Raw genomic sequence first — 26,712 nt, 5'->3', positions numbered from 1 at the left:
TGGGGGTATATCCATTCTGGTTTTAAAAATCTTAGAGCCATAAGGTAACTTCACAAATAAATTCTAAAACTTTTGATGAATGGTATACTCTCTGGCACAGATTAAGACACTTGGAGGAGGGTGAAGGAGATGGCCGTGCTAGTTTTAGGGGGTCCCCCGAAGCTTATGGGCCCATTATTCAAGTACTGCTTAAACCTGGACGGTGTCAGAGGGAGGAAGTATGAGGTCAGGGATCCATATTCATGTTCCCTGGGTTTGTAGTCCTATACAATTTCAGGTAGCAAAAAAGTGTATTACATGTGGTGTGTGGTGTTAACTATACTGTTTAAAACGATTTTTTTAAAGTTGTAGTTAGGGGCACTTGGGTGACTCAGATGGTTAAGCATCTGACTCCTGATTTCGGCTCAGGTCACAATCTCTGGGCCCTGAGATCCAGCCTGAGAGCCCCCGTCACCACTTTTCTGTCCCTGCCCCCTGCTCGCACGTGCTCACTTGCTCTTTCTCTCTCCCCCCCTCCCCAAAAAGTCATGGTATATTGTAGTTCAATATCTACACACATTCTTAGATTTCTGATGAGGTTTTATGTTCTCTTGTATTCAGAACACTTGGAAATTTTTCCATGAGACTCCAAATAAATTACATTTTAATAAATAGCCTAGATGCGGCCATTTGGAAGAATGAGAAGTTTTGGCACAATAGAGCAGCTTATCTGGGATGTTGGTTGTATCTTTATTTGGTCATATTAGAGCACAGACGCTCTGGCACTGCGATTACTGTTTTTGAATATTGTAGCCTGTGTTCTGGCTAGAGCTGGGCTGGCACAACTAGCTTCCAGGGAGATCACTGACAGGTTGAGTCATGTCCACTATGAAAGCTCCTTCACATGCCCCCAGGTTCTCCGACGATTCTGAGAATTTTTCCTCAGTTGGAGAGGAATAGTTTTGGAAACTGCCTTAGCTGTTTGAAATTCACAAAATGGGAGCTAATGAGGTGGTTTCTGTAGAATGTACAAATGCATATTCTCATTCACATGTTAAACTTGCAGAGGAATTCAAGTTCCTGAAAGGGAGTGAAAGTGGTAGAGGTAGTGTGAATAACAGCATTTCACTCTGGAAACCCAGGATTAATAATGAGATATTTGTCTTAAGTGGTATGCAATTTGTTCAGTGGTCATTTTTTTTTTAATTTAATAGATATTTTTGGAGTACAATATTTTATTTTTTTTTAAAAGATTTTATTTGTTTATTTGACAGAGAGCGATCACAAGTAGGCAGAGAGGCCGGCAGAGAGAGAGAGAGGGAAGCAAGCTCCCTGCTGAGCAGAGAGCCCGATGCGGGACTCGATCCCAGGACCCCGAGATCATGACCTGAGCCAAAGGCAGAGGCTTAACCCACTGAGCCACCCAGGTGCCCGGAGTATAATATTTTATTAAGAGACTTTGAAAAGTTACCCATCAGCTGGCTAGATGAAGACCTAAGTTTCAGGATTTGAATAATTTCATTCCTTGGTGCTCATTCTACCCCATTAGCAAGAAGTGTTACCAGATAGCAGTTGAAGGATTTTGCTTCACAATCTCTGTTTGCTTATTTAATCTCTGTTCACAAATAACCTGTTTGCTTATTTAACAAAAATTCCTATAACGCTTGCCATGTGCCAGGTACTTTTCTAAATGCTTTACCAACAGTAACTTATTTAAACCTCTTAGCAACCCACTTAGGTGGGCTTTATTATATCTCCCATTTTGTAGATGAGGAAACTGAGGCTGCACTGGTTCATAAGTTGTCCAGGATCACTCACATAGTAGATGTCGGCACTACATTCAGATCTGGGCAGTCTGACTCTGGACTTTGTGTGCTTAAGCACTATGCTCTATGAAGTAATTCTCACAGGGGAAAAAAACCCCAATGCAAATAGACTTAATCATGACTGTTAGGTCAGTGTTTGTGATGAAATGACCGCACATCGGTAGCTCTGGAGCCCATTTCCCTTGTTTTGCACTGACAACTCCGCTGAATTCTTGAAATTTGTGGTTTAAGATGTCACTGACATGAGTCATAAACAAAAACTGACAATTTAAATACATTTATACAAATATTTAGCGAAATACATTTCAATGGCTTGATTGGGAGCTCAGTGGCAAGAACAAGGTCTTCTTGACTTGATGTCCTTTGACTCTCATATACCTTTACCAAAAACCATCCTTTCAGTATACTTTTGGAGTCAAAATGAAACCTGGAGACCAACTATTGCACACCTTCTCTTTATAAATAAGGAAACTGAAGCTCCGAGAGGTCAGTCCCCAAGCCCTCAACAGCTAGTTTGGAAGCAGAGATGGAATTTAAACCACTAGGTTCAGTGTAGTGGTGTTTTCCTTCCATTATGGTCGTTGAAAAGTTTAGAGTGCTGTGGGAGTTCAGATTAAATATTTAACATGTACTTAAATATTCTAGATTGATTTGTAAATCCTATTACTTTTGTTAATATAGGTTATTTCTCAGCTTCTCAGACTTCACCCATGTCTTTTTTTTCCTGACATTTTTTATGTCTTTCGTTGTGCCTAGCCAACATGTGTAGTCCTTACTTGGAGGTCCTGCCAAGTTTTCTGGAACCTTCATCCCTTTACATAAGTACATGCGCACATAAGTAACTTATAACCTTAATACTGACTTGATTCAAGTGACCACATAAATGGTTTACAAACAGGTGGTTATCAAGTCAGACAATTTCTCACTGGAGGGGTGGTTGGTAGTTCCTGTAGTAGGCTGGGGGATTGGTAGCTGTAGCCTAAATGCATTGAAGGTATTCTGGATTGGGAAATTCCTAGGACTGGAAAAGCTATGGTAATCTAAATTTTAAAATGGAAGTTTGCGGGGCGCCTGGGTGGCTCAGTGGGTTAAAGCCTCTGCTTTTGGCTCAGGTCATGATCCCAGGGTCCTGGGATCGAGCCCCACATCGGGCTCTCTGCTCAGCGGGGAGCCTGCTTCCCCCTCTCTCTCTGCCTGCCTCTCTGCCTACTTGTGATCTCTCTCTGTCAAATAAATCAATAAAAAAAAAATCTTAAAAAAAAAATGGAAGTTTGCTGTTTTACTGGAAGAGCACATTAGAAGCACTAGGCTTTGCAGTGTTGAAAGCAAAGTAGCTAGTTTATGAATTACAGGAAGTAGCCTTAAAGTAGGTTGTATTCCAAATACTCATCTTATAGTCATGTAGTATTTTAAGTGCAAGCAGGTTTCAGCTGAATGAATTTTCGCATAGAAACAAGTTTCGAAATGTAGGTAGTTATTAAGCAGTGAGCTCACCATAGCCCAGTTAATGCAAAATGTGGCCTGCGTATATGTCTGTACACTGCGAACTTCCCTGGGCTTGAACCTGTTTGTCTTTTCCCTGATGGTAGTTAAAAATAGCAAATATCAGTTTAAAATATTTTAATTTCCTGTGTCATGTGAGATCCTGGAATGAGCTGTGGATATTTTTAAAGAAATTTTTATTTGTCAGAGAGCACTTGCATGCACACAAGCACGGGGAGGGGCACGCAGAGGGAGAAGCAGGCTCCCCGCTGAGCAAAGAGCCTGATGTGGGACTTGATCGCAGCATCCTGGGATCCTGACCTGAGCCGGAGGCAGATGTTTAACCTACTGAGCCACCCAGGCGCCCCTGAGCTAAAAATATTGATCAGAGCGGAACATAACTAAACTATCATACACTACAGTAAAAGGTAGTGATTGAGTGTATCAGGAAAACTATAAATCGAGTAAAACGTACTTCCTTTTTTTTTTTTTTTTTAAGATTTTATTTATTTGAAAGAGAGATCGATCGATCACAAGTAGGCAGAGAGAAGGGGGAAGCAGGCTCTGCCCTGAGCAGAGAGCCCAATGTGGGGCTCAATCCCAGGACCCTGAGATCATGACCTGAGTGGAAGGCAGAGGCTTAACCCACTGAGCCACCTAGGCGCCCCAACATACTTCCTTTAAAAAAGAGTTGCACAGGTGGTGCCTGGGTGGCTCAGTGGGTTAAAGCCTCTGCCTTTGGCTCAAGTCATGATCCCAGGGTCCTGGGATCGAGCCCCACATCAGGCTCTCTGCTCAGCAGGGAGCCTGCTTCTTCCTCTCTCTCTGCCTCCTTCTCTGCGATCTCTGTCTGTCAAATAAATTAATCTTTAAAAAAAAGTTGCACATATCTTTTTCTAGTGTCTTTTATAAAAGTGAATCTCAACCATTAAAAAATTGTTTTCCCTATCTTTTGGTAGAGCTCTAAAACAGAAATGCATATGAATCCATAACTACATAGTTTTACATCCTAGTTTTACCAACTGATGTAAATGTCTTGGTTAAAGTTTGTGATTATTTTTCAGTTTTGTATTTTATTTTATTTATTTGACCAAGAGGGTGAGACAGTGAGAGAGGGAACACAAGCAGGAGGAGTGGGAGAGGGAGAAGCAGTCTCCCCGCTGAGCAGGGAGCCTGATATGGGGATCGATCCCAGGACTGTGGGATCATGACCTGAGCCGAAGGCAGAACTTGACGGACTTAGCCGCCCAGGTGCCCCTATTTGTCAGTTTAAGTGTACACTTTAAATTTTGAGATTATTGTAGGTTCATACGCAGTGACAAGAAGTAGTACAGAGAGATCCTATGTGCTCTTTGCCTAGTTTCCCTTAAGGATAACCTCCTATAAAAAAAAAAAAAAAAAGGATAACCTCCTATAATACTAGCACAATATCACAGTCAAGAAATTAACATTGATAGAATACACTCATTTTATTTAGACTTCCCCAGTTTTGCTGTGTGTGGTGTTCTGTGTAATTTTATCCCGTGTGCAGGTTTGTATATCCACCACAGTCAAGATCTAGAACAAGAGCCTTGGGGCTCTTGGGTGGCTCATTTGGTTAAGTGCCCAACTCTTGATTTCGGTTCAGCTCATGATCTCAGGGTGTGACAATGAGCTTCAGATTCGGCTCCCCCTACCCCTCTGGGGTGGGAGTAGCTCTAGAACAGTCCCATTACCACAAGGGTCCCAGTCATTGCCTTTGCACAACCACGTACTCTCCACTCCTCGTTTGCTCCCAACTCTTGGAAACTCCTCATTTGCTTTTCATCTCTGTGATTTCAAGAATGTCCCATAAAAGGAATCCTGCAGTATGTCATCTTTCAGAATTGTTTTATTTTTTACTCAGCATAATTCCCTTGAGATTTATCCGTGTTTTTGTATTAATAGGCTGTTTTTTTGTTTTTGTTTTTTTGTTTTAATTGCGTGATATCCCATGGTAGCGGTATACCAGTTAACCATTCACCCGCTACAGGACATCTGGCTTATTGCCAGTGTTTGATTATGACTCAGACATTTCTGAATATTTGTGTACAGATTTTTGTGTGAATATATAAACTTTCATTTCTCTAGGATAAGCACTCGAGAGTACAATTGCTAGGTTGTAGGGTAATCACATTTTTCAATCAGAAACTCCCAAACTGCTTTCTAGAGTGGTTGTACCTTTTCACATTCCTGCCAGCAATGTATATAAGAGATTTGGTTTCTTCGCATCCTTCCCAGTGTTGGTATTCTCAGTATTTTTGTATCCTAGAAGATGATACAGTACAGTGTGGATATTAAGTGGATGACTTAATTGAGTTTTGGGTACCAATTCATGTGTAATGGAGCTAAAATGTATACAATAAAAAGTAGTGATTAGAAAATAAAAAATGTTCTCAAATTGAGTAAAATATACTTTTCATGTACCTTGAATGATGATGCTTAAGAAGTTAATTCATACTTTTAATTTTCCCTCAAAAGTAGGTAAGAATGGGGCGCCTGGGTGGCTCAGTGGCTTAAAGCCTCTGCCTTCGGCTCAGGTCATGATCCCAGGGTCCTGGGATCGAGCCCTGCATCGGGCTCTCTGCTCAGTGGGGAGCCTGCTTCCTCCTCTCTCTCTCTGCCTGCCTCTCTGCCTACTTGTGATCTCTGTCAAATAAATAAATAATATATTTTTTTTAAAGTAGGTAAGAAGAGGGCAGATGTTCAGTCCAAATTTACTTAACTAAGGGATTGAAAACTTGCTTAGTATCATTCAACGTCTCTTACTTTCTCCTTGATCAGGAATACTTAAACCATTAGTCTTGATTTTTTAAAAATCTAAAATGAAGAGAGATTTCTCCTTTCTTGTTCAACTCTTGTCATATGAGAAAAGAGTCGAGGCGGATGCATGAGCAGCAGGAAGGTGGGGTGCTGGCTAGAGTGGGATTTGCTCCTGACCTTCTGGAGAGGTAGAGATAATGTTACTGAAGGGACTCTGAGGCTCGCTTTTGGGAAAATGTGCCCCATGGAGAATACTTATGCGTGTTAGTGTTCCTTTTGCTATGCAGACTTTTCCTTCTGCCCACTTTAAGCCCGTATATAACAGTTGCATGATATGATCAGTACAGCTTTTTAGGATGGCCTTTGGAGCATGAAAATGGATCTTTTGAATGTGCTAAGCTACTTTAATATAACATTCTCTGAGCCTTTACTCTGTGAACCTGGCACTGAACTTTAGATATTTCATGTCTCTTAATTTATTTAATCCCTCCAACAACTCTAAGAAATTACCCCAGAATTTAGTAGTTGAAACAACATTTCACAGTTCGTAAGGATCAAGGATTTGGGAGAAGCGTTGCTAGGTGAATCTGGCTCAGAATCTTGGGGATGCAGTCAAGGCATTTTTAGCGAAGGGCTGCGGTCATCTGAAGAGTTGACTGGGGCGGGAAGATCTTCCAAGATGGTTGCCTCACTTGGCTTTTGGCAAGCGGCCTCTCAGTTCCTGTCATGTGGACCTCTCCATATTGTTTCTTGAATTACAGTATGACAGCAGCTGGCTTCCCCCAGAGCAAGATCCGAGAGGACCTGCTTCTGCTGAGGAAGCCAACAGTGCCTTTTTTTGACCCAGGGTTAGAAGTCATGCACTATCACTTCTGCTGTATTCTGTTCATTAGAAGTGAGTCACTAAGGAAGCCCACCCTGAAGGGGAGGGGAGTTAAGTTCCACCTCTTGAAGGGAAGCATCCAGAAAATTTTGTGGACATAATTTAAAAACTGCCACAAGTAGGTGCCTCTGTTGTCTCCATTTCCCAAATGAGGAAACTTCTGAGTGGTGTAGTTAAGGGACTTACCCAAGGTTCATAGCTAGGGAGTTAGAGAACTGGGATTTGAATCCCAGCAGCCTGGTTCCACATGAATGCTTGTTTATTTTCCCTATGTATCCTTCTTACTGTTTTGAGTACTTATCTCTTGAATGCATTTAAAAAAAAGAATCAGAATGACTTTGTTTCTTCATATTCCTCCATATCTGGATATTCATAAATTACATGGCTGTCTCCTATGCCTCAGTCCTAGCACTGTGACTCCGTTTTTACATTCACTCCTTTAGTTCCTTGCGTAGATACTTAGCACCTACTGCTGTGTACTAGGATGCTTCCTACTAATCATGGGGAAGAACATTCAGTTTGAAAGTGAGCTGACCTGCCAGCAAAGAATTTGAAAGTGTATATTGGGTCATCTCCCACAGCTGAATATTGGGAAGCAGACCTTTTCACCACAGCTTTCTAGTTATGTGAGAACAGTGGTGCATTGTGGGTGGTTATTCAGAATACATTGCAAGGGCACCAGGGGTGGGGGTGGGGGTGGTGGCTTAGTCAATTAAGTGTCTGCTTTCAGCTCAGGTCACGATCCCAGGATCCTGGGGTCGAGCTTCATGTTCAGCAAGGAGTCTGCTTCTCATTCTCCCTCTCTTCCCCCCGTGTCCCCCACCCTGTCCTGCTTGAGCACTCCCTCTCAAGTAAATTCTTTTATTTTTTTAAGATTTTATTTATTTGACACAAAAACCGCAAGTAGGCAGAGAGGCAGGCAGAGGGAAGGGGGAAGCAGGCTCCCTGCTGAGCAGAGAGCCTGATGTGGAGCTCGATCCCAGGACCCTGGGATCATGACCTGAGCCGAAGGCAGAGGCTTAACCCACTGAGCCACCCAGGTGCCCCTCAAGTAAAATCTTAAAAAAAAAAAAAAATTAAAAAAAAAAATTGCAAACTAAAGTTTGCAGTGGGATCAAGTTCCTCCAAATAAACTTTATCCACTATTAATAGCAAGAACACATATTTTAGAGCCCTGGACAGTGTCAGGACCATAATCCGCCAGTGAGTAAATTTTTTTTAAGGTATTCTGTAGGACTGTGCTGTTGGGGATAGTTTTTGCTGTGTAGTTGGGAGAGGTGAGTGACTTTTTTCTTATTTTGTGAAGCAGATCTATTCAATCATCCAAACTGCGCAGAAGGAGAAAGAAAAGGCTTGAGATTCCGAGAAGCTCTTTTTTCTTATATTTCATTTTGTCAGTGCTTGGAAAAACAGGTACGTGGATAGGCCAGATAATCTTGTGGACGTTGAACTTCAGGGTACTCTATAGGATTAACATCCTAAGGGCAAGTGCACTTGAGGGGATTAAAACGCAAACTTCTGTTTACAATGCACTGCATTAATGAATACATTTAAAAATCTTCATGTTTTAGCAATACAGGCAGTGAAATTGAAGAGTAGGATTCCATGGGCGATCCAGGGTTGAACAGAGTAAGCCATCCAAAGTTGACTTGAAGGAACTAAGAAAAAAAAAAGGGAGGGGAGACTAAGGGAAACCAGGGTAGATGAGACTAGGACTAGAGTTAGAGGGGTAAAATGTCCTGCTTTTCTAAGTTTCTTCTTGAACTCTGACTTGACAACCATATACTGTGTTTGACAGGACTCGGTGAAACTTCCTAATAATGAGGTTAAGTTCTTATATGCACACTTTTATGCATCTAGTTTTCTGTGTAGGCTAATTGAAACCCTAAATTCCTGATTTGTCTCTGGTACCCACCTCCCTTTGTGTCTGACAGCACCAAGGAAATTTCTTAATAATGAAGTTGAGGGCTCACATGTACAGACATATCTGCATCTGCCCAATCTTGGGTGGTTTCAAACCCTAGAAATTCTCAATTTATCTCTTACCTTTTCACTATATGGCAGACATGAGGTATGGCCTAGGTCAGGCTTTGGTCTTAAGCAGTTCTGTGAAACTGGGAGATTATGAGACCATCTGATTATAAACAGTCATTGGGTTGGGCTCGGACATCTCAGTGAACATAGTGGTGTGGTGTGCTCAGTGCGAACTTGCTGTCCTTACTTCCTGTGCATGTTCTGAGCCCTGCACATACAAATTTATGGAACCATGTTGGTTCCTCTTCTGTAAGTGCTCCCATGAGTCTTCTAGCTTCTAACCCTGGTTTCCAGGGGCCCTAAATAAGAGTGTAAATTTGGTTATCCTACAGATAGTGATATTCTACAACTGGATTTCTCTTAGGGTAGGTAGATAGTCATTAGAGCTCTCCGGACTAGGAAGGCCTACTTGTGGATAATTATATTTGAGATTATCAATCTACAACTAAACCCTGGGAGTTCATAACAACAAAGTGACCCTTTTATCCTTTTGGTTAGTCGGTACCTGGTGTCTGTAGCCACCTGGTCTCCTGAACCAAAACATACCTTTCCTGGGCCGGAAATGGATCATCTGTAAGTCCAGCAGGTGGCCAGGAGACCGGAACTTGGCCACCTGTTGCATCTTGCAATCAATGCCAACAAGAAATCGGAGCTTGACCAAAGGCTGGTCAGTTTTTGTTGAGCAGCCACCAGGATTAAATTCCTGGCAGACCATTTTCATAACTTGGTGGTCTGTTTTAGTAGTGGCAAGACATGAATGCAGCAAAGCCGCCCTTGGAAATGAGCTGATGGGCCGTCCTCAGCACGGTTCTTTGTTGCAGTTTGGTGTTTCAGGTGATGCTTACAGAAGAAGCCAAGAACTTAAATCCACCAAGACTTGATTTAAAAAGAATAAAATAATCAGGCTGTAAAGCTTAACTAAGGCTCTGAGCCACCCCCTGCACTATGGGATTTATGCTGGCATGATCTATGGAGCTCTTTAACTCTTCTGTCCCTGAAACCGAGTTTATATTACGTGATCTCTCAGAAGAATGACGGCACTTCCTTGGGGGTTGGACAGTGCATGATCCTCTCTCTCTTGTCTTAGTGGGGAGTAGGGTGGTCACAAAGGAGGAAGACCTCTTTGACTGAAACTAGGATGGTCCTGCTCCTAGGGCCTTAATTTAGAGTCATTGATGCCCATTTTGGTTAGGTTTTATTTCTGGTGTAAGTACAAAGAAACATGGACTTAGTCAGAATTGAAATGTGAAGCAAATTTAAATGAGTATATACTTCTGCGTGGTCAAGCTTGTTCCTGTGGAGCAACAGGCAGAAAGACAGAGTCTCTATGGACAAATGATAGGCTGGACCCAGGGTGCATATTTTCTAATGAAGGAGATCTGTTTGGACTTGTCGTTGTTGTCCTCTTCTCCCTTTCCTCCTCCTCCTCCTTTTCTCCTTCCTCCTCCTCTTTTCCTTTCTCCTCCTCCTCCTCTTCAAGAAATGGTTTATGCTTATGAATATTTAAATGCTTACATGTATAATTACTTAAAATGAAAGTTCTCTAATACCACCTTTTCTCCCTACTATTAACATAAGAGTAATTTAGTAAACATTCTTTCAATACCCCCCCCCTTTTTAGCATGTACTAACTTATAAAGCCACTTGAATTAAACTGGGATGGGCAAATTCTGGTGTTTGCTTTTTCACTTAATAGTCAGAAGCCTTGTTTTCAATCAATAAACACGGATATCTACTTGCCATTTTAAGTGTGCAGACTAGCGAGTTAAGAGTATCTTTTCAAAAACCTTTGTAGATTATTCCTATAGCCGTTGTTTTGGGACTTAACCACAAGTAGGTTTAAGTCATTAGGAACTGAAATGTGAATGATTTTACTGGTAACCATATTTTGATCATTCTTTCCATGTTAAATGAGTGCTCAGTGCATACTTTTTTTTTATGATCTGTTTGTCTTCAAGTCTACATGAATTTCACTCTTCGTTTTTCTCCCTGGGTTCTGATAGTTTGTCTCATTTCTTTTTCTTCTGAATTTCTGTCCTTATAATGTTAACCTTTCTGTCATACAAATGTTTAGCGTTCGGTGTTGTAGCCATACTGACATGCTGGTGCCTGGGGAACCGGGTTACCTCATTGTGTTGTCACCAGAGCTGATGACATGCAAACACATACTGTCTCCCATGAACAAACAATATTAGATTTCTTAAGTAATTCAAGAGAGATTTACAGACTGTATGCTCTGTGCCTAGGATTAGGTTTACACTGTACCAAATAAGAGACTTCAGACTCTAAAACACCCTTTGAAAGATACTAACCTGTAAATATACTTGTGTGATTCAAAGAATGGTTACTCCAAAAGAATGACTTAAACATAGAGCATGTTTGAAAGCTTATTGTGAAGTTTACCTTTCTTCATAGGTTTAAGAATGTGGATGGATGGAGAGAAAGCTAGCCGAGGATAGACTACCAAGAAGCACCTCCATGGGCTTTACTCATTAGAATGATTTAAATGAGTGACTCACATAGTTATTTGTGAGTCATTAGAACCTGAGAAATAGCCTTTCCCTATCCTGTGAATTTAAGGTGAACCTTAAGAGGTTACCTCAGAGCAGCTAGAAGTGATCCCCCACATCTTGTTATAAACAACTAAAAACATACACAGAAAATGCCCATGGGCCTACAGTCTTTGGACACTATAGTGTCTAGCGGATATGGCCATTGCCTGAAAAGTGATTATTCTCTGCTGAAATTAAGCATGTGTCCCTTTGATTTGTATTTTTCATGTCTAGATGACCTATGTGTTCTTTGTTAAAGGTTAAGACCTTTGGGGGGGGCACCTGGGTGTCCCATTTGCTTGAGCATCTCTCTCTCTCTCGGTTTTGGCCCAGGTTGTGGTTTCGGGATTGTGGGATAGCCCCATGTCCAGCTCTGTGCTCAAGGCAGAGTCAGCTTGGGATTCTCCCCCTCTCGTCTGCCCCTCTCCCTGCGTGTGTGCATGTGTCTGCACAGGCGTGCATGAGAGCACTTACACTCTCTCTCAAATAAAATGGTTAAGTAAAATCTTTAAAAAAGAAAAGAAAAGGTAGGACCTTTCCATTTCAAGTTCTATTTTGACCTTTCTATCCAGAAAAATTCAAGACTGACACAATGACTTAGAGTTTATTAAACTAGAAGTTAGTCACTGAGGGGCGCCTGGCTGGCTCAATCGGTAGAGCACGTGACTCTTGATCTCGGCGTTACGAGTTTGAGCCCCTCGTTGGGTGTCGAGATTACTTCAAAAATAAAAGCTTAAAAAAAAGTCACTGAAATGTGGCTTGATTTTCTGAGTGGGAACTGGCAGTGCCATTGAAGAACACAGAGTTCGTTTTTATCCAAAAGAGAACTGTGGCCTCTGTAGGGAATGGCCGATACACGGCTGAGCAGAGAAGTCTCCTAGCTCTCTCTGCCCAGCGCAGGCCTTCCCCTAGCATTTATTCTTTCGGTTCTGTTGTGAAAATGAAGTTGGAGGTACATCCACAGAATCCATTAGAGTCCCTTCGGGATAGAGCTGTCAGCAGCTTCATGTCTTGATCTTCTGTGAGGCATGTTGTGTCCTTGACTAAGAAATGTGTTTCCCCGTGTGTCTGATAAAGTAAACATCTGCAATGCTGAGGGCCTGGTGCCAGGCACATCTGTGTCCGTCGACACTGCTGGTAAGTTAAGGGCTGCCCTGGGTCATGATTGACCTGCCACAGAGTTCATTTGGTGTCATTCATTTGTTGTTTGGGGGAACTTTTTTTTTTTTTTCCCCATAACCTGAGTATTTATTTGATCATTTATTTACCTGTCTCGAACTTTCCTCTCACTCTTGGTTACTTTGTGAATGATCTGAGCTTTCTGTTCACGTAGATGGTCCTTTATGTACTGTTTCCTTCACTGACTGAAACCTCCCTGCAAGCAAGAATCACATTTTAGGGGCGCCTGGGTGGCTCAGTGGGTTAAGCCTCTACCTTCGGCTCAGGTCATGATCTCAGGGTTCTGGGATCGAGCCCCCCATTGGGCTCTCTCCTCAGCAGGGAGCCCTACTCCCCTGTCTCTCTGCCTACTTGTGATCTCTGTCAAATAAATAAAATCTTAAAAAAAAAAAAAAAGAATCACGTTTTAACTTTGTGATTTCCTCAGACATGGCAAAGACAAGGCCCACAAGTGTTCTCTATTTAATGGCTAAGATAAAAAGTGTCGGAGGGAGAACAGTGGGGAAACTAAGCTGTTTCCAAATATCCCTGTGATCTAGGTCCCAGTCACTATAGAAAAACATGAATTAGATATTCAGGAAGGGTTTTTTCTCGTACATTATCCATGATTTTTTTTTTTAACTTAATGAAAGTTTAAACATCCGAGTCTGAGGTCTAGAGAGGATTCAAAGCTTATAGATTCCAAGCGCTTGGATTAAAATGATCTTTATTTGTATTCATAGATGTTTAAGTATTGAAAAATTATTTCTGCTAGTCAGTTTGTTCTGTCAGAGGAGAGAATATCTCTTCAGTGAGAGATGAGAGATCCTGGCATGTTTTTGGGACCATGAGATTTGTTAGATTATGGAAGGTGTAACTCATACCCATGTAAATAAAATGCCGGACATTTTAGTTGCCTCCAGTTGATGAACAAAACAGAGTTGTGGGGCGCCTGGGTTGCTCAGTCAGTTAAGCATCTCAGGTCATGATCTCAGGGTCCTGGGATCAAGGCCTGCATGGGGCTCCCTGCTCAGTGGAGAGCCTGCTTCTCCACACCCGCTGCCCTCCCGCATGCTCTCACTCTTTCTCTCAAATAAATAAAATCTTAAAAAAAAAAAAAAAAAAAGTTGCTTTGAGCTTCCTGTCATCTGTGGGTGATTGGCAAACTTAGGGTTAATGGGAGTTCTGGGTTTTTTTTTTTTTATGTATAATAGTTTGAGGTATTAAAATAAGAATCACTTCTAATTCTGAAATATTTACATTATTTTTATTGGTGTTAAATATTGACATTGTTTATAGTTTCCTAAAGGAAACAATAAAAAATAGTTCTTAATCTAACAAAGTATCTAATACATGTGTATTGTAGAAAAAATACAAATAAGCAAATAAACATTAGAATCACTTTACCACTCCGGGTAAATTCTATAAATATAACTATTTTGGTGTCTATGCAAAGGCGTGTTATCCCTATCTTAATACGTATGTGTGTCCGTGTTTGTTTTATAGAATAAAATCAAATTTTTTCCTTGAATGTAATTTTTTTCTTGAACATAATTTTTATTGGTTGCATAATACATTTTGCTGATGTATGTGAACCTTAACTTATATCAAGTAATATTTTGTTGATAACCCCCAGAGTTCTATTGTATTTTGTTGGTAAATTGTTTGACTTGCAAGTTTGTGGGCTTTTTCTTTAGAACAATACTATAAATGGTAGTTTATTTTCTAAGTTAACTCCCTGAATTTTAACTGATACCTGTTATATAGCTAAGCTTCCCTGATGGACAACGGGAACTCCAGGGCTTAAACCATAGGATCTGCTCATTGCATTATTTCCTCAGAAAACTCTGTAATCCAGTCAACCCCTGGCACAGTGTCAGACGTTGGGTTGGGTACTCAGCAAAATCTGAATGAATGCGAGCTGGGATTCCTTCTCTACTCAAGTTGTCCTGGCTAGAGCAGCCAAGGACAGATGGTGTTTACTTTTTTGGACTGTGGGAATAGGGTTGTGGATGCAGGGAGGGCACACCGAAGAGCAGGTTTCCCTCATCAGCTGTGTGTTTTGCACTTGTCCATAATTTGGCTTTAGCTTTGATAAAACAAGTTCCCGGAAAAAGAGTCTTCATCACTGGCGAAGTTGAGGGAGTTGAGAGAAGGCAGATACATTGAATAACAAACTTTCCCTAATGGACATTTGTAAAACATACTATCCAAGAGCAATACAATACACATTTCTTCTTAAGTACACAGCATTTATCATGTTCTGGGCCCTAAAACAAGGAATTGAAGGGCCAGTTTGTTGTTTTCTTTGTTTTTTTGAGTTAAGCATGTACCTACCCTATCATTCAGCCCTTCCTCGCCTAGGTATTGAATGAACCAGGAAGAAAGAAAACCTACATACATCCATGCAAGGACTTGTACAAATTGATACATGAATGCTCCTAGCCGTTGTATTTGTAAAAGCCAAAAACTAGAAGTAACCCAAATGTCCCATCAAGTGAATGGAGAAATGAACTGTGGTATATCCATACAACAGGATACTACTCGGCAGTGAAAAGGAGCAGACTATGAATACACCCAACAGTGGATGAATCTCCGAATAGTTACACAAAAGTCAAAAAGCCAGACAAAAAGGATACATTATGGTTCCGTTTGTATAAACCTTTAGAACATACATACCAATTAATCGTGGCAGAAGGCAGATCTGTGATTGCCTGGGAATGCGGATGGTAGAACCAGGGTGGCAGGAAACTTAGAGATGGTAGATCTGTTTACTATCTTGATCGTTGTGGTGGTTTCACAGGTTATGCATAGGTCAAAACTTACCAAGCTGTAAACAAAGAGGACAATTTATTACACAGTTGGCCCGTGATCCATGTGGGGACCAGACGGCACTGATGCACGGTCAGAAATCCACATACGGCTTTTCACTCCCTTAATACTTCTCATAGCCTGCTATGTACTGAAAGCCTTACTGGCAACACACACTTGATAAGCACAGATTTTGTATATTATATGTATTTCATACAATATTCTTACAGTAAAATAAGCTAGAGAAAAAGTTATTAAGAAAATCATAAGGAAGAGAAAGTACACTTATGTTACTTTATTTATTGGGGGGGAAAATCTGCCTTTAAATGGACCCACACGGTTCAAACCTGTGTTCAAAGGTCAACTGCATATCAACAATTGCACAACAAATCTATCTAAAATATGAATGAATAACAAGAAAACAAGGCTTTCATGATTCTGAGGCTGTTTACATCATCATAGTGTTGCTTATACACCTGTACACAGATGGCATCACCTTCTACTATGTGCTGCCATCAATAAAAGGGCCTTCCTTGCTGATTTGTGCTTCTTTACAGCCAGAATCAATGGAAAGCGTTAGGGTTCTAGAAGATCTCCCTTTCACACTGAGGGAGAAAATCTAGAGTTACAGACGGTTAAGAACTGGGCATTGAATTTTTAAGTAGCAACATGATTTCTAATGAGGACCTCAATCATGTTGTATCAGCTGGAGTAGAGAAGAGGAATAGAAAATGTGGGGGTGAAGTCAGACTCCTAGAAACAGCAGAATGGTGGGTACCCGGGGATCAGGATGGAGGAAGTGAGAAGTTGGTCAAAGATTACAAATGTCCAGTTAGAAGTTGAGTACGTTATGGGGATCCAATGCACAGCATTGTGGTTAGAGGTAACAATTCTGTATTCTGTATACTCACAAGTCACTGAGAATAGATGTTAAATGTTCTCACCCCCAAAAAGAAGTGGTTAATCCTAGGACACCGTGGAGGCAGTAGCTAACACCATAGCGGCAATCATTTTGTAATATATAAGCTTAGTGAATAACTACATGGTACATCTTAAACTTAACACATTGTTATATGTCCATTACATTTCAATGTTGGGGTGGGAGGGGTTAGAAAACTTAAAGGCACACTAGCTAAAATAAGTAAAAAGAAAACATGGTGGTGACCATTCATTCGGTGATTTCTCTTTGCCTGTTGGATGAAGACCAGATTCCCGAGCCAGTGACTTGTGGTGTCCCCTGTAGTTCGAACCTCAGCTTTGGTTTGGTTTGGCTTCGCCTTCTCCCAGAATATTCTGAGGTATCTCCCCCTTTACCGGCTTGGTTAATGCTTTTCTTTGCCTCCGAGTCTCTTCCATTTCCTCTCACCTTTTATATCCACGTGGTGAAATTTTACCCATCCTTTAAGTTCCCAGTCAAATGCTAACATGTTTCCTCTGATCTCCCAAATGGAAGTGTGTCATCTGTGTTCTTTTAGTAGACTCTAATCATGTAATTTGTATCTTCGGCCTGATGGGTTATAGGTCAGTGAGGTCTTCCCTCCCTGCTGTTTCGGAACCGAACAGATGAAGAGTTCTACATTTTGGCTACTATTTAGATGTGTTTGGATTCTTTTTTACATGGATTAAAATTATCGGGGTATCTGGCTGGCTCAATAGAACACGTGACTCTTGATCTCAGGGTTGTAAGTCTAAGCCCCATGTTGGGTGTAGAGATGACTTAAAAATAAGATACTTTTGAAAATGACTAATTATTAATGCCGATGACGGAGGCAAGGACAAAACAAGCAGAAAAAAATGAAAATCGTTCTGATTTTATTTTTGAACCGTGTTCTGTGTTCATTTGATTGAGAGCAAAGAAGTGGTAAGTTTACTGTTCTTGTGACCTTTTTTTTTTTTCTTCCTTAAACTGATATTTTAACTATGTGGACCTCCTTCTCTTTACTTCATAATGTCAGAACCAGGTAATGGCTAATTGGGGAAGGAGAAATCAGTTTGTAAATTTAAATCAGCTGGAAGTAATTCACTCTGAGTCATCCCATAGAAATACCCAAGAGTTGGTCTAATGGTGTCTTAAGATGAGAGTGTTCATTGGGTTATGGAAAGAACATGAATTACATAGGGTTTGTGAAATATATGAAGACTTGTGTTTTTGAGGTGACAAGTGAGAGCTATTCCTCAGGTTGTACAGTCTTGTGATCACGTCTCTTATTTATTTTCCAGGTCCGGACCCTATTTGTCAGCGGTCTCCCTCTGGATATCAAACCTCGGGAGCTCTATCTGCTCTTCAGACCATTTAAGGTACCTTTTCTCTTTCAGAAATTAATAAAAGGAGACAAAAAGTGTGTGAATAAATAAGCTATAAAGGGCTTTTTATATTTTTTATATATTTATAAATTTATAAATTAAATTTCTATTTATACATTTATAAATAAGCAAAAAGGGGGCTTTTTGCAGGAGGAAATATGTTTGAGAAAGCATCTTACAAAGTGACCCCCCCTTTTTTTAAAGTTTAGTTAGAAAAGAGATTTAACAACTCAGTTCAGGTGTACAGTCTCAGAAAAGTCTGAAATTGCCTTTTGTCCTTCCCAATAGCTGATCTAGAAAAGTCTCTTTGCTTCCTAGTAATGGGGACATGTGTCTGGCTCTGTTTTGAACAGTTTTAGTGTCCTCCCTGTTTATCATTTTCCGATGGGAGTGTTCTTCTGAGTACAGCTCACCAAAAACACTATCGATTCCTGTTATTTATAATATTCCCAGTAAAATAACATAAGTCAAGGCCTGTTCTGCAAGGTTTCTTATTAGTTGAAATAGTGCTAGTACTATTCTTTGAAGACTAGTAAGTTGATTACATTTTGATAAACCAGATTGAGAACCTGACCACCATTATTTTTTCTGTAGGAAGAATGTCCTAAATTTCAAACAAAGTAAAATGAACTTTTAAGGAATTACTTGTTATGCTGGTACCTAGTATAGTATTTTAATTCAGTTGCCTGTCCATGGGGACTACGGAGATACAGTCACTTGAGAGATAGTTAATGTTGCTAGAAAACTTAACAGGAAATTGGACAAAAGCTGAAATAACCATGCTGTCAGGAGAAACCTTGAAGGCCAACCTATGGAGAATGAGAGAAAACTGGGACTGGGAGGATTGTGGGCTGGAGGCCTCGGCCCTCAAGGGGAACACCCGGAAGTCATGATAAATTACGGGCTTGTGTCTGGTCCCTGAGAACATGGTAGCAGCAGTGCCTGGCCAGGGGCCCCCTTAGGATTAGGTGGCAGACCATCCTGATTAATGATTAAAGCTCCATCCTGTTGAAGCAGGACCCTAGCCACAGAGGCAAGACAGGTTGAGGGACAGGATCTTAGCCTTTAAGGGGAGAGCGATGTGACCACTGGAAACAGCTGGGTAGGAGAGGCAGACAGGTGGGAGGGGCAGCCAGGTTAAAGCCAGCAAAGCTAAGAGTCTAACTTAGGTGCCGGGAAGGTAATAATGTAATAATAGACCTACCTCTGTCCCAGCACCCATCCTCTTTCTGTAGCAGTGATGACAGTACAGTGGGAAATAGAAGGGTTAGACGTGAGGACAGCCGCAAGGAAGTGGGAAAGAAAGAGAAGACGCTGGGGATGGGGTTTGGCTTCGTAGAATTTCCTGAGTATCTTCTGCAGGGTTCCCATTTTTACTATTTGTCCCTTTCGTAGGATGAGGACTTTTCTAAGATTTTATTTATTTGACAGAGAGAGAGAGAGAGAGAGAGAGAGAGAGAGAGAGAGAATACAACCGAGGGGGATGATGGGAGAGCGAGAAGCAGGCTTCCCACTGATTAGGGAGCAGGATGCAGGGCTCGATCCCAGGACCCTGGGATCATGACCTGAGCCAAAGGCAGATACTTAGGATTGAGCCACCCAGGCAGATGGGGACTTTTTGAAGCGAGTTGATCTTATTAATGGACAAAATACTGGAGATTTAGCCAGCAAGCCCCTCATAAGAATTATTCCATTTAATTTTTATCATAACCCTTTAAAGGGGGTTGGCCTCCATTCTTCCAATGAGGAAAATGAAACTTAGAGCAACTGAATAAATTTTGCTCAAGGTCACACTTCATAAATGGCAGGGCTAGGATTCAAACCCAAGCAGTCTGACTGCCGTCCGTGCTAAAGTAGTCTGCGAGAGAGCACAATTCATTGCCACCAGTGGTGGTGTGCTTGAGTGAAATATCCATTTGTCCTTTGCCTCTGAGGCCTTCAGGGTGTTTAAACCTCCAGGTTTTTTGGAGAGAAAGCACCTTGAGAAAGGAAGAGACAGGGCTGTGAATCATGACCTCTCTGGCCAGAAGAGCTCAAGGTCTTTGAGGTAAAATGTTTACAGTAGCTAATTGGTAACATAGTTCTCTGCTGGGAAGATAGGAGGATGAATCAATCCCAACATCCTGCCCAGAAACCCCAACGCAAGAGTCAGGACCCTGGTACATTCCTAACAACCCTCTTTTAATTAAAGTCCCCGGAGGTTGACCCCAGTCTGCAAATCTGTCTTGGCACTGATCTGTGCAGTGGTCAGTCATGTCAAGTGGTGTTTTTCCCCTTGTGTCATCCATCAGTGCAAGCCACCAGCCATTGATTATTTTCAGAAATAAACACACTTTGTTATCCTTCTCCTGAGGAGCCAGGAGGGGTGAAGGGAGGGAGTGCAAAGGGAGGGTTTCTGTCCTCCTTGAGGATGGGCTGGAGTAAGAGCCCTACAGGGGATTTTCGTAATGTCCCAGTCAGAATACCAGCATGAAAACTAGCTGCTTCAGGAAGTAAGCAAAATAACTCAGAAGAATTTAGTGTCGCTACCTGTGTAACTTTTCCCGGCAGTTTTGAAATTTCAAGTAATAAGTTCTACGTAGGACATTCTTAATGTTTTAATGTTATTTTATAGCAAACACATGACCAAGTCCTCACATACTTATCTTCCTGTCTTATTAAATTTACTCCCTTCACTATTCTAATTCTGTAAAATGAGAAAGATCTGTTGACAGAAGAACCTGTTTTTCTACCATTGTACAATTTCATGGAAAAAAGGAAAACAAACCTAGATACATGTGCATAAATTTCAAGGTATGATTTGTTTTAGGCCTTAAAGGTGGAAGGACCAGCACGTATGTGCTTATGTGTGTAAAATCTGCCTTCTCAGTTACTTTGAGGCATTTGTAAGAAGAGTTCGTCAGTAGTCATAATGGACTCACTTTTACTTGAGCAAGATGTTATTACAGTTGGGTTTTTTTTTTCCTAGTAATTTTGCAAGATGCTATTACAGTTGATTTTTTTTTTTTCCTAGTAATTTTTTTTCGTCTAATTTTGGTTCTTAATTTTCAGGGCTACGAGGGTTCTCTTATAAAGCTCACATCTAAGCAGGTAAGAATTTCAAACTTGCGTATAAATGATCACTTCCACAATAAATTTGAATTGATCTTCTTCTAGAAAGTTACTGGGTCTCAGCATTCTCCTTTATAATTCTCGATTTAATTTTTGTTGTTGATTTAAAATTCAGTGTGAGATTAGTTAGGAAATAGGACAGGAAAATTATTTACAATTCTTTTGTCTCCAGCTGGGATGTCTGGGACCATCCATGAGGAAGGCAGACAGCATGATTATATTGGGACTGGTCCGTATATTGAAAAGAAATCATCCAAACCCACTTTTATTCCCGATCCTTCCTTTTTTTAAAAAATAAGGTCAAACAGGCAAGCGTTCACAGTGCGTGTAAGTATCTGTTGGTGGAGAATCATGCTGTGTTTCAAACTTGTAATAACCACAGGCAGAGTCCCAAGTCTAGGGTAGAGCACAGAAGGGGCAGGATGAAGAGTGGTAGTCAGTGACACTGATAGTTTCTATAGACTGCTTGAAATATTTGGCTTTAGGCTTTTTTACCCCCAAAATGCTGAATACCCAGCGTGCTCACCTCTCAGTCGCTTTTCATCTCTCGGTAAGGTATTCTCTGATTTGTCAGGAATAAGCTATGTTCTGAGCATCTTTCTGGACTGAAAGATTGAGTCCAAAGGGATTATCACCCCTCTCTGTTGAGTTGGAACAATTTGGTTTACACACCTAGTTAAACACAAGACGTTTTAAAGGTATCCCTTGGGATTTGAGCTGGAAATGTGCATTTTATAGTTCTGATCGTGCGGTGAGCGCGTACAGGGCTTGTGTCATTGTATCATCATATTCCTTGCACTTACAGTGTACCGAAAGGTGATTTGGTTCTCTTTCCATTTTAAAAGATGAAGAAACTGAGGTACAGTGAATTTGATTTAGGAAAGTAGAGCCTCTCGACCCAAGTTTTCCTCTATTCTCTTGTCCACTGCTGCTCACTTTCCAATCCCTTCTAGAATTTTTTTTTTTTTTTTTAATGATTCTCTAAATCCCCAGCTGTGCCCCTGAAGAACCACCCTCACAATCCTTTTGATTCATGTTAGAAATTTGGCTAAGCCACTGCGTCATGATTCTTTTGAACTGGCTTTCTTATTTCTACCCATTGCCTGTGGTCATTTCTTTATCTTAGCTCTTTGGTTTGACATCACCTTTGACCCAGAAAAATAGATATCTCCTGATTTGCTTTTTGTTCATATTTTTTTTTCTTTCCTCAGCCCGTAGGTTTTGTCAGTTTTGACAGTCGCTCAGAAGCAGAAGCTGCAAAGAATGCTTTGAATGTAAGTAGTAATGATGTCATCATTGGTGTTTCCTTGTGAGGTGGTGGTGGGAGGCAGTAGAAGCTCTTTGGACAGGAAATCACATGGAGGGAATGTGACTGCTCATTCTGATAGGAGGGATTCATCCATTTAATTAGCCATCTGAAGAGATTTTTTCCTTGAATCGTGGTCCGATGTGCAAACTACTGAATAATGCTTTGCTCTTCTCCAGCTTTTACTGTAATGCTCAGAATACCTGCCAATGTCTTACTCTAATTGAGCTTGGTCACCGCCCGTGGTAATGTGCAGGTTGGTTTAGCCATTGTCATACTCTCAGAGATTAAACCTAACCCAAGAGTGGACGAAAACTTGGCTTTCCTTCTCATATGAGGTTTCCATTTTAGCTGTGTGGGTTTGTGTGTGTGTGTGTGTGTGTGTGTGTTGTTGTTTGGTGGATTTTTTTTGTCTTGTTTTTTTTAAGGTTATAGTCCTTCCTCTCACTGTTTTCCCCAAAGACATTCTGCATTGTGCTGTGGCAAATGGTTGTCAGTTGAGTTGAGTGGAGGTACCTGTTTTGGTTTGTAGGCGTCTCGTCTGCCATATGTTTTGAAGCTTTTGCCAGCTTCATTTTAGAAAATATTTTTCCACTTTAGTGTGCTGAAAACCAAAACAATTTAAGGGGAACCCAGCTGAGAGAAGGTGAAAGGAAGCAGAATCTGAGTTCCAGATGCTGAGGGCTGCTCCTGAGGTGAAGGGAGTTGGAGGGAAGAAGTCTGGCTCCCTCCTGCTCCAGGCCGTCGGCCTAAGTGACCATGAAAGGGGTCGATGAAGGCGGCCAAAAGGGTTTAGGGTGCTTCTTAAAAGGCAAGTGACCACTTGACTGGTTGCCATCTGAGGGTCATAGTGTAGGCCCTTGTGTTGCTATGGAATCTACAGGTGCCCTCCCAACTGCTCCTTTGAGCCCCTGGATGCTAGAGCAGCCTGTGCTGAGGGAGGGCTGTGGGAGAGACATGGTATCCTGGAGAGTTGGAGGCTGCAGGGAAAGACCTCCAGAGGGGTCCGTTTCCTCAGCATAATGGTGTCATTGTGACACAATCTTGAAAGCTTTTCAGGCTTTGAAAAAAACCACACACACTCTCAGAAGACATGGTTTGCTTCTTACTGTTGGTTTTTCATGATCATCTTTGGAATCCAGGAACTCCGAAGAGCTCAGGATTTTCCTGGATTTGGGCGAATAACCTTCTGGTCAGAGAAACTGCTGCCTTAACCTGTTTGTCTTCCGCAGAACAAAATACAAACCAGTTGTTTATCGTGTACCAGTGGTACACAGTGAAACACGGTGTATGATTGAATATTTTGATATAAAAGTTATTTTGATTTTTATCATTACATAGATGGAGCCAGAATTTTCTCAGTATAACCAAATTTTAAGCTTCTCAATAAAACTAGGCTTTTATTTAGATCCTGGTATTCTTTCATTCTTAACCAGGTAGCACGTTTCTAACTGCAGAACTATTCTGGGTCCTTGAAAGTTATGTGAGGTGAAGTTTTCACCATGTTGTTTTCATTGTTCTTCTAAAGGAAGTAACAGCAGTTGAAGGTTGTTTACAGAATTGGCTCTCTGCGGCCTGCCTTGACTGTCTGAGGAGCACTAGGCTTTTATAGTGACTTCTGTCCTCTGACGAAGGCAACTTTCCCTTACGGGCTAGAGTTTGTGTTTTTGTTTGATGGAAGCTTGTTTTCAAACTGCCTAAATGGTCATAAACTGTGTTTCCTTGCCTCAGTAAGCAGGAGTATAGCAAACAATTTCAATTTTTCTTGGTGCACAAGGGTTATATCCATTCCAAGAATCAGGTTTGGAGCCCTCCTGTACCATAGCTGTGGAGGTGAGGTGTTCAAGTCCATCCTCAGGCCAACCAGCCCCAGGTCCTTGTGCTTGCGTGTCCTGACATCTGGTTTTAGGTTGGCTCTTCCTCCTTTTTCATTGACAGTGAGCTTTCCTTTAGCAGCTTCTTTTCCCTTAGTCATTAATGTTCTTTTGTTGCTAGTGTATTAATAACTTGGGAAGAACTCCAAGCGAAACTGTTCAAATTCTGTAGATCTAAGGGTGACTTACTATTTGTGAATTACTGAACCTGAGCTCTCTTCTTCTCAGAGGCTGACTCGTGAGTGTAGGCATTTACTGAGCTCATGCTTGATTTCTTGACATATTTAACTTTTATTATATATAAGGTATTAGAGGCCTTTGTACCTTAGAAACCATCCTCTTGTTCTGGGAACGGAGACCTCGAAAGGATGGATGGCTCGGTCAGGAAGCTTAGGTTTAAAGCTACAACTAGAAGGAAGCCTTCTGTATCTTCGTCCTGTCTGCTTTGTTCAACATCTTGCTGCTTGCTTGGTCCATGGAATGCTGCTGCATTTTTCCTGATGGCAGTGATAGACTATTTAACGTACATCGTCCAGGACAAATGGCCATGATAAAGTTTGGCCTGTGTGACAGTGGGGCAGGGTTTCTTTTCTCTGCAGAGAAAATGAGCCCGTTCGGGATAATTTACTTAATCACGAGGCTGACAGCTTTTCTCTATGGCCCAACATATTATGCTCTTTTCAGGTCATCTTTCTAATTGGTGAATTAAAAAACATACGAGGCTCATAGCCATTACAAAATTTATTCCCCTCATGTCATTTGTTCAGCCTTCTCTTAAAAGCATTTCCTTACACTCCTTTGGGGGAAAGTTCCATGTTGTCATGTTTTGTTTCATTCCACTATTGAGAAACTAAAGCCTCAGTCCAGTAAGGAACTCTATCTAGAACAGTTCATGGTGTCACGAACCACTTCTCTGCACTTCCTTCCCTCTCTTGGTTACTGTTTGGTTCAGTTATTAGTATTAATAATTAGTCTTCTCCCAAATGCCTGATTTTTTTTTTTAATCTATTTTCTTCTATCTTTGGATTATGCGTCAATTTGATAATTTTATGGAAAAACATGCTCAGATTGAATTAAGTGGTAACACTGAACTTTTATCAGGAGGTTACACAAATCTTCTAAAGTAAATATAGTATATTTTGTTTTTACAGCAAAAACTCCCAAATTAAGCTAAAAATAACCAAAACCCAGACGTCCCTTCAGGTTATCTATGGTCCCATTAATCCACATGATTAGAAACCCCATTCATTCTTGAACCTGACAACAAAGTATCTGACCTACCCTTCACCCTTCCTACACGTTTGTAATTTCCATACGGCAGTTTTCTATTTCCCATGAAGGTGGTGTTAATATTCCAAAGTATCCAGCTATTTTTAGGATTTGTTTGTAATTTTGGAGTATAAATCAATATGGTGAGTGAGATTGAGAGTTAGACAGCTATAGTAAAATTTGTGGAAATTAAAAAAAAAAAATAGAGTAGGCATACAGGTGAAAACCCTGAGCAGAAGTTGGAATAAGCCATCCCTGGCTTCCTGCCCACTGCCAAGACCCCAGTATTGCCCCGTTGCCTAGTTAAAATCTTGTTTTAAGAAATAAGAGTGATTTGTAGTTAATACTTCAGATCAACAGGCTTGTCGTGGTCCTTGCTTGTGTAAGTTTCCGTCACAGGCGTTGTCTTACACTGGTGTTTGGGAATCATTCACCTAAAGTACAGTTGACCCTTTAACTTCACAGGGATCAAGGGTGCAAACCACTTCCTGAGTAAAAACAACACACACACACACCCCTTTTGTTTCTCCCAAAACTTAATAGCTTACTGTTGACCAGAAGCTTTATTGATACCATAGTCAAGTCACATATTCTGTGATATATATATTGTATTTTGTATTTAAATAGTTGTTATTGAGCTAGGTTTTATCATAGATTCTTGTAAATTATTGTATCAGAATTAGAGAAGTCTGATGTCATCAAACAATGGACATCACTGCAAGTTGCTTTCACAACTAAACATTGCCTGGATGAGCATAGTAATTGCATTACTCTCAGATTTTAGACTATTTGATATAAATGATTCCAATTATCATTGCAACCCCTAGTCTGTTGGATTCTTTTCTAAAAGTTTGAGTTACAACTCCTATAACATAAAACCCATTTGAAGTGTGCAATTCAGTGGTTTGGTATGTTATATATTATAAAAGTTTGCCATTTTAATGATTATTTAATTGCACAATTCATTGGCATCCATTACATTCACTGTGTTGTGCAACCATCACTGCTCCATATTTCCAAAAAAATTTTCATCATCCCAAACAAACTCTGTAACCTTGTATGTGGGTTTGATCCTCCCATGTTACGAAGTTTATGATAGATCTGGGTCCAGTGTTTACGCTGAGCCTAAAGAGTGGCAGTTGGGGGGTACCTGGGTGGCTCAGTGGGTTAAAACCTCTGCCTTCGGCTCAGGTCGTGATCCCAGGGTCCTGGGATCGAGCCCCGCATCGGGCTCTCTGCTCAGTGGGGAGCCTGCTTCCTCCTCTCTCTTTTATTTATCCATTCATCTGTTGATGGACACTTGGGGTTATTTCCACCTTTTTGCTCTTGTGAGTAAAGCTCC

General features: G+C 41.0%; 1 protein-coding gene across 2 annotated transcripts in view; it reads left to right on the top strand.

Annotated features, from left to right (window-relative positions):
• LOC111144422 (RNA binding protein with multiple splicing) overlaps window positions 1-26,712 on the top strand; it is a 163,599-nt gene that overhangs the window by 57,485 nt on the left and 79,402 nt on the right. For both annotated transcript variants that reach the window (XM_022498713.1, XM_022498712.1), the window contains exons 2-4: window positions 17,727-17,804; window positions 20,862-20,900; window positions 22,133-22,195. In XM_022498713.1, the coding sequence (XP_022354421.1) occupies window positions 17,727-17,804; window positions 20,862-20,900; window positions 22,133-22,195 (180 nt within the window). The remainder of the gene's footprint in view (window positions 1-17,726; window positions 17,805-20,861; window positions 20,901-22,132; window positions 22,196-26,712) is intronic.

The sequence above is a fragment of the Enhydra lutris genome, unplaced genomic scaffold (genome assembly GCF_002288905.1).
Source record: "Enhydra lutris kenyoni isolate GAN:26980312 unplaced genomic scaffold, ASM228890v2 scaffoldscaffold11, whole genome shotgun sequence".
Classification (NCBI taxonomy): Eukaryota; Metazoa; Chordata; class Mammalia; order Carnivora; family Mustelidae; genus Enhydra; species Enhydra lutris.
This window is presented reverse-complemented; position numbering and strand designations above follow the sequence as displayed.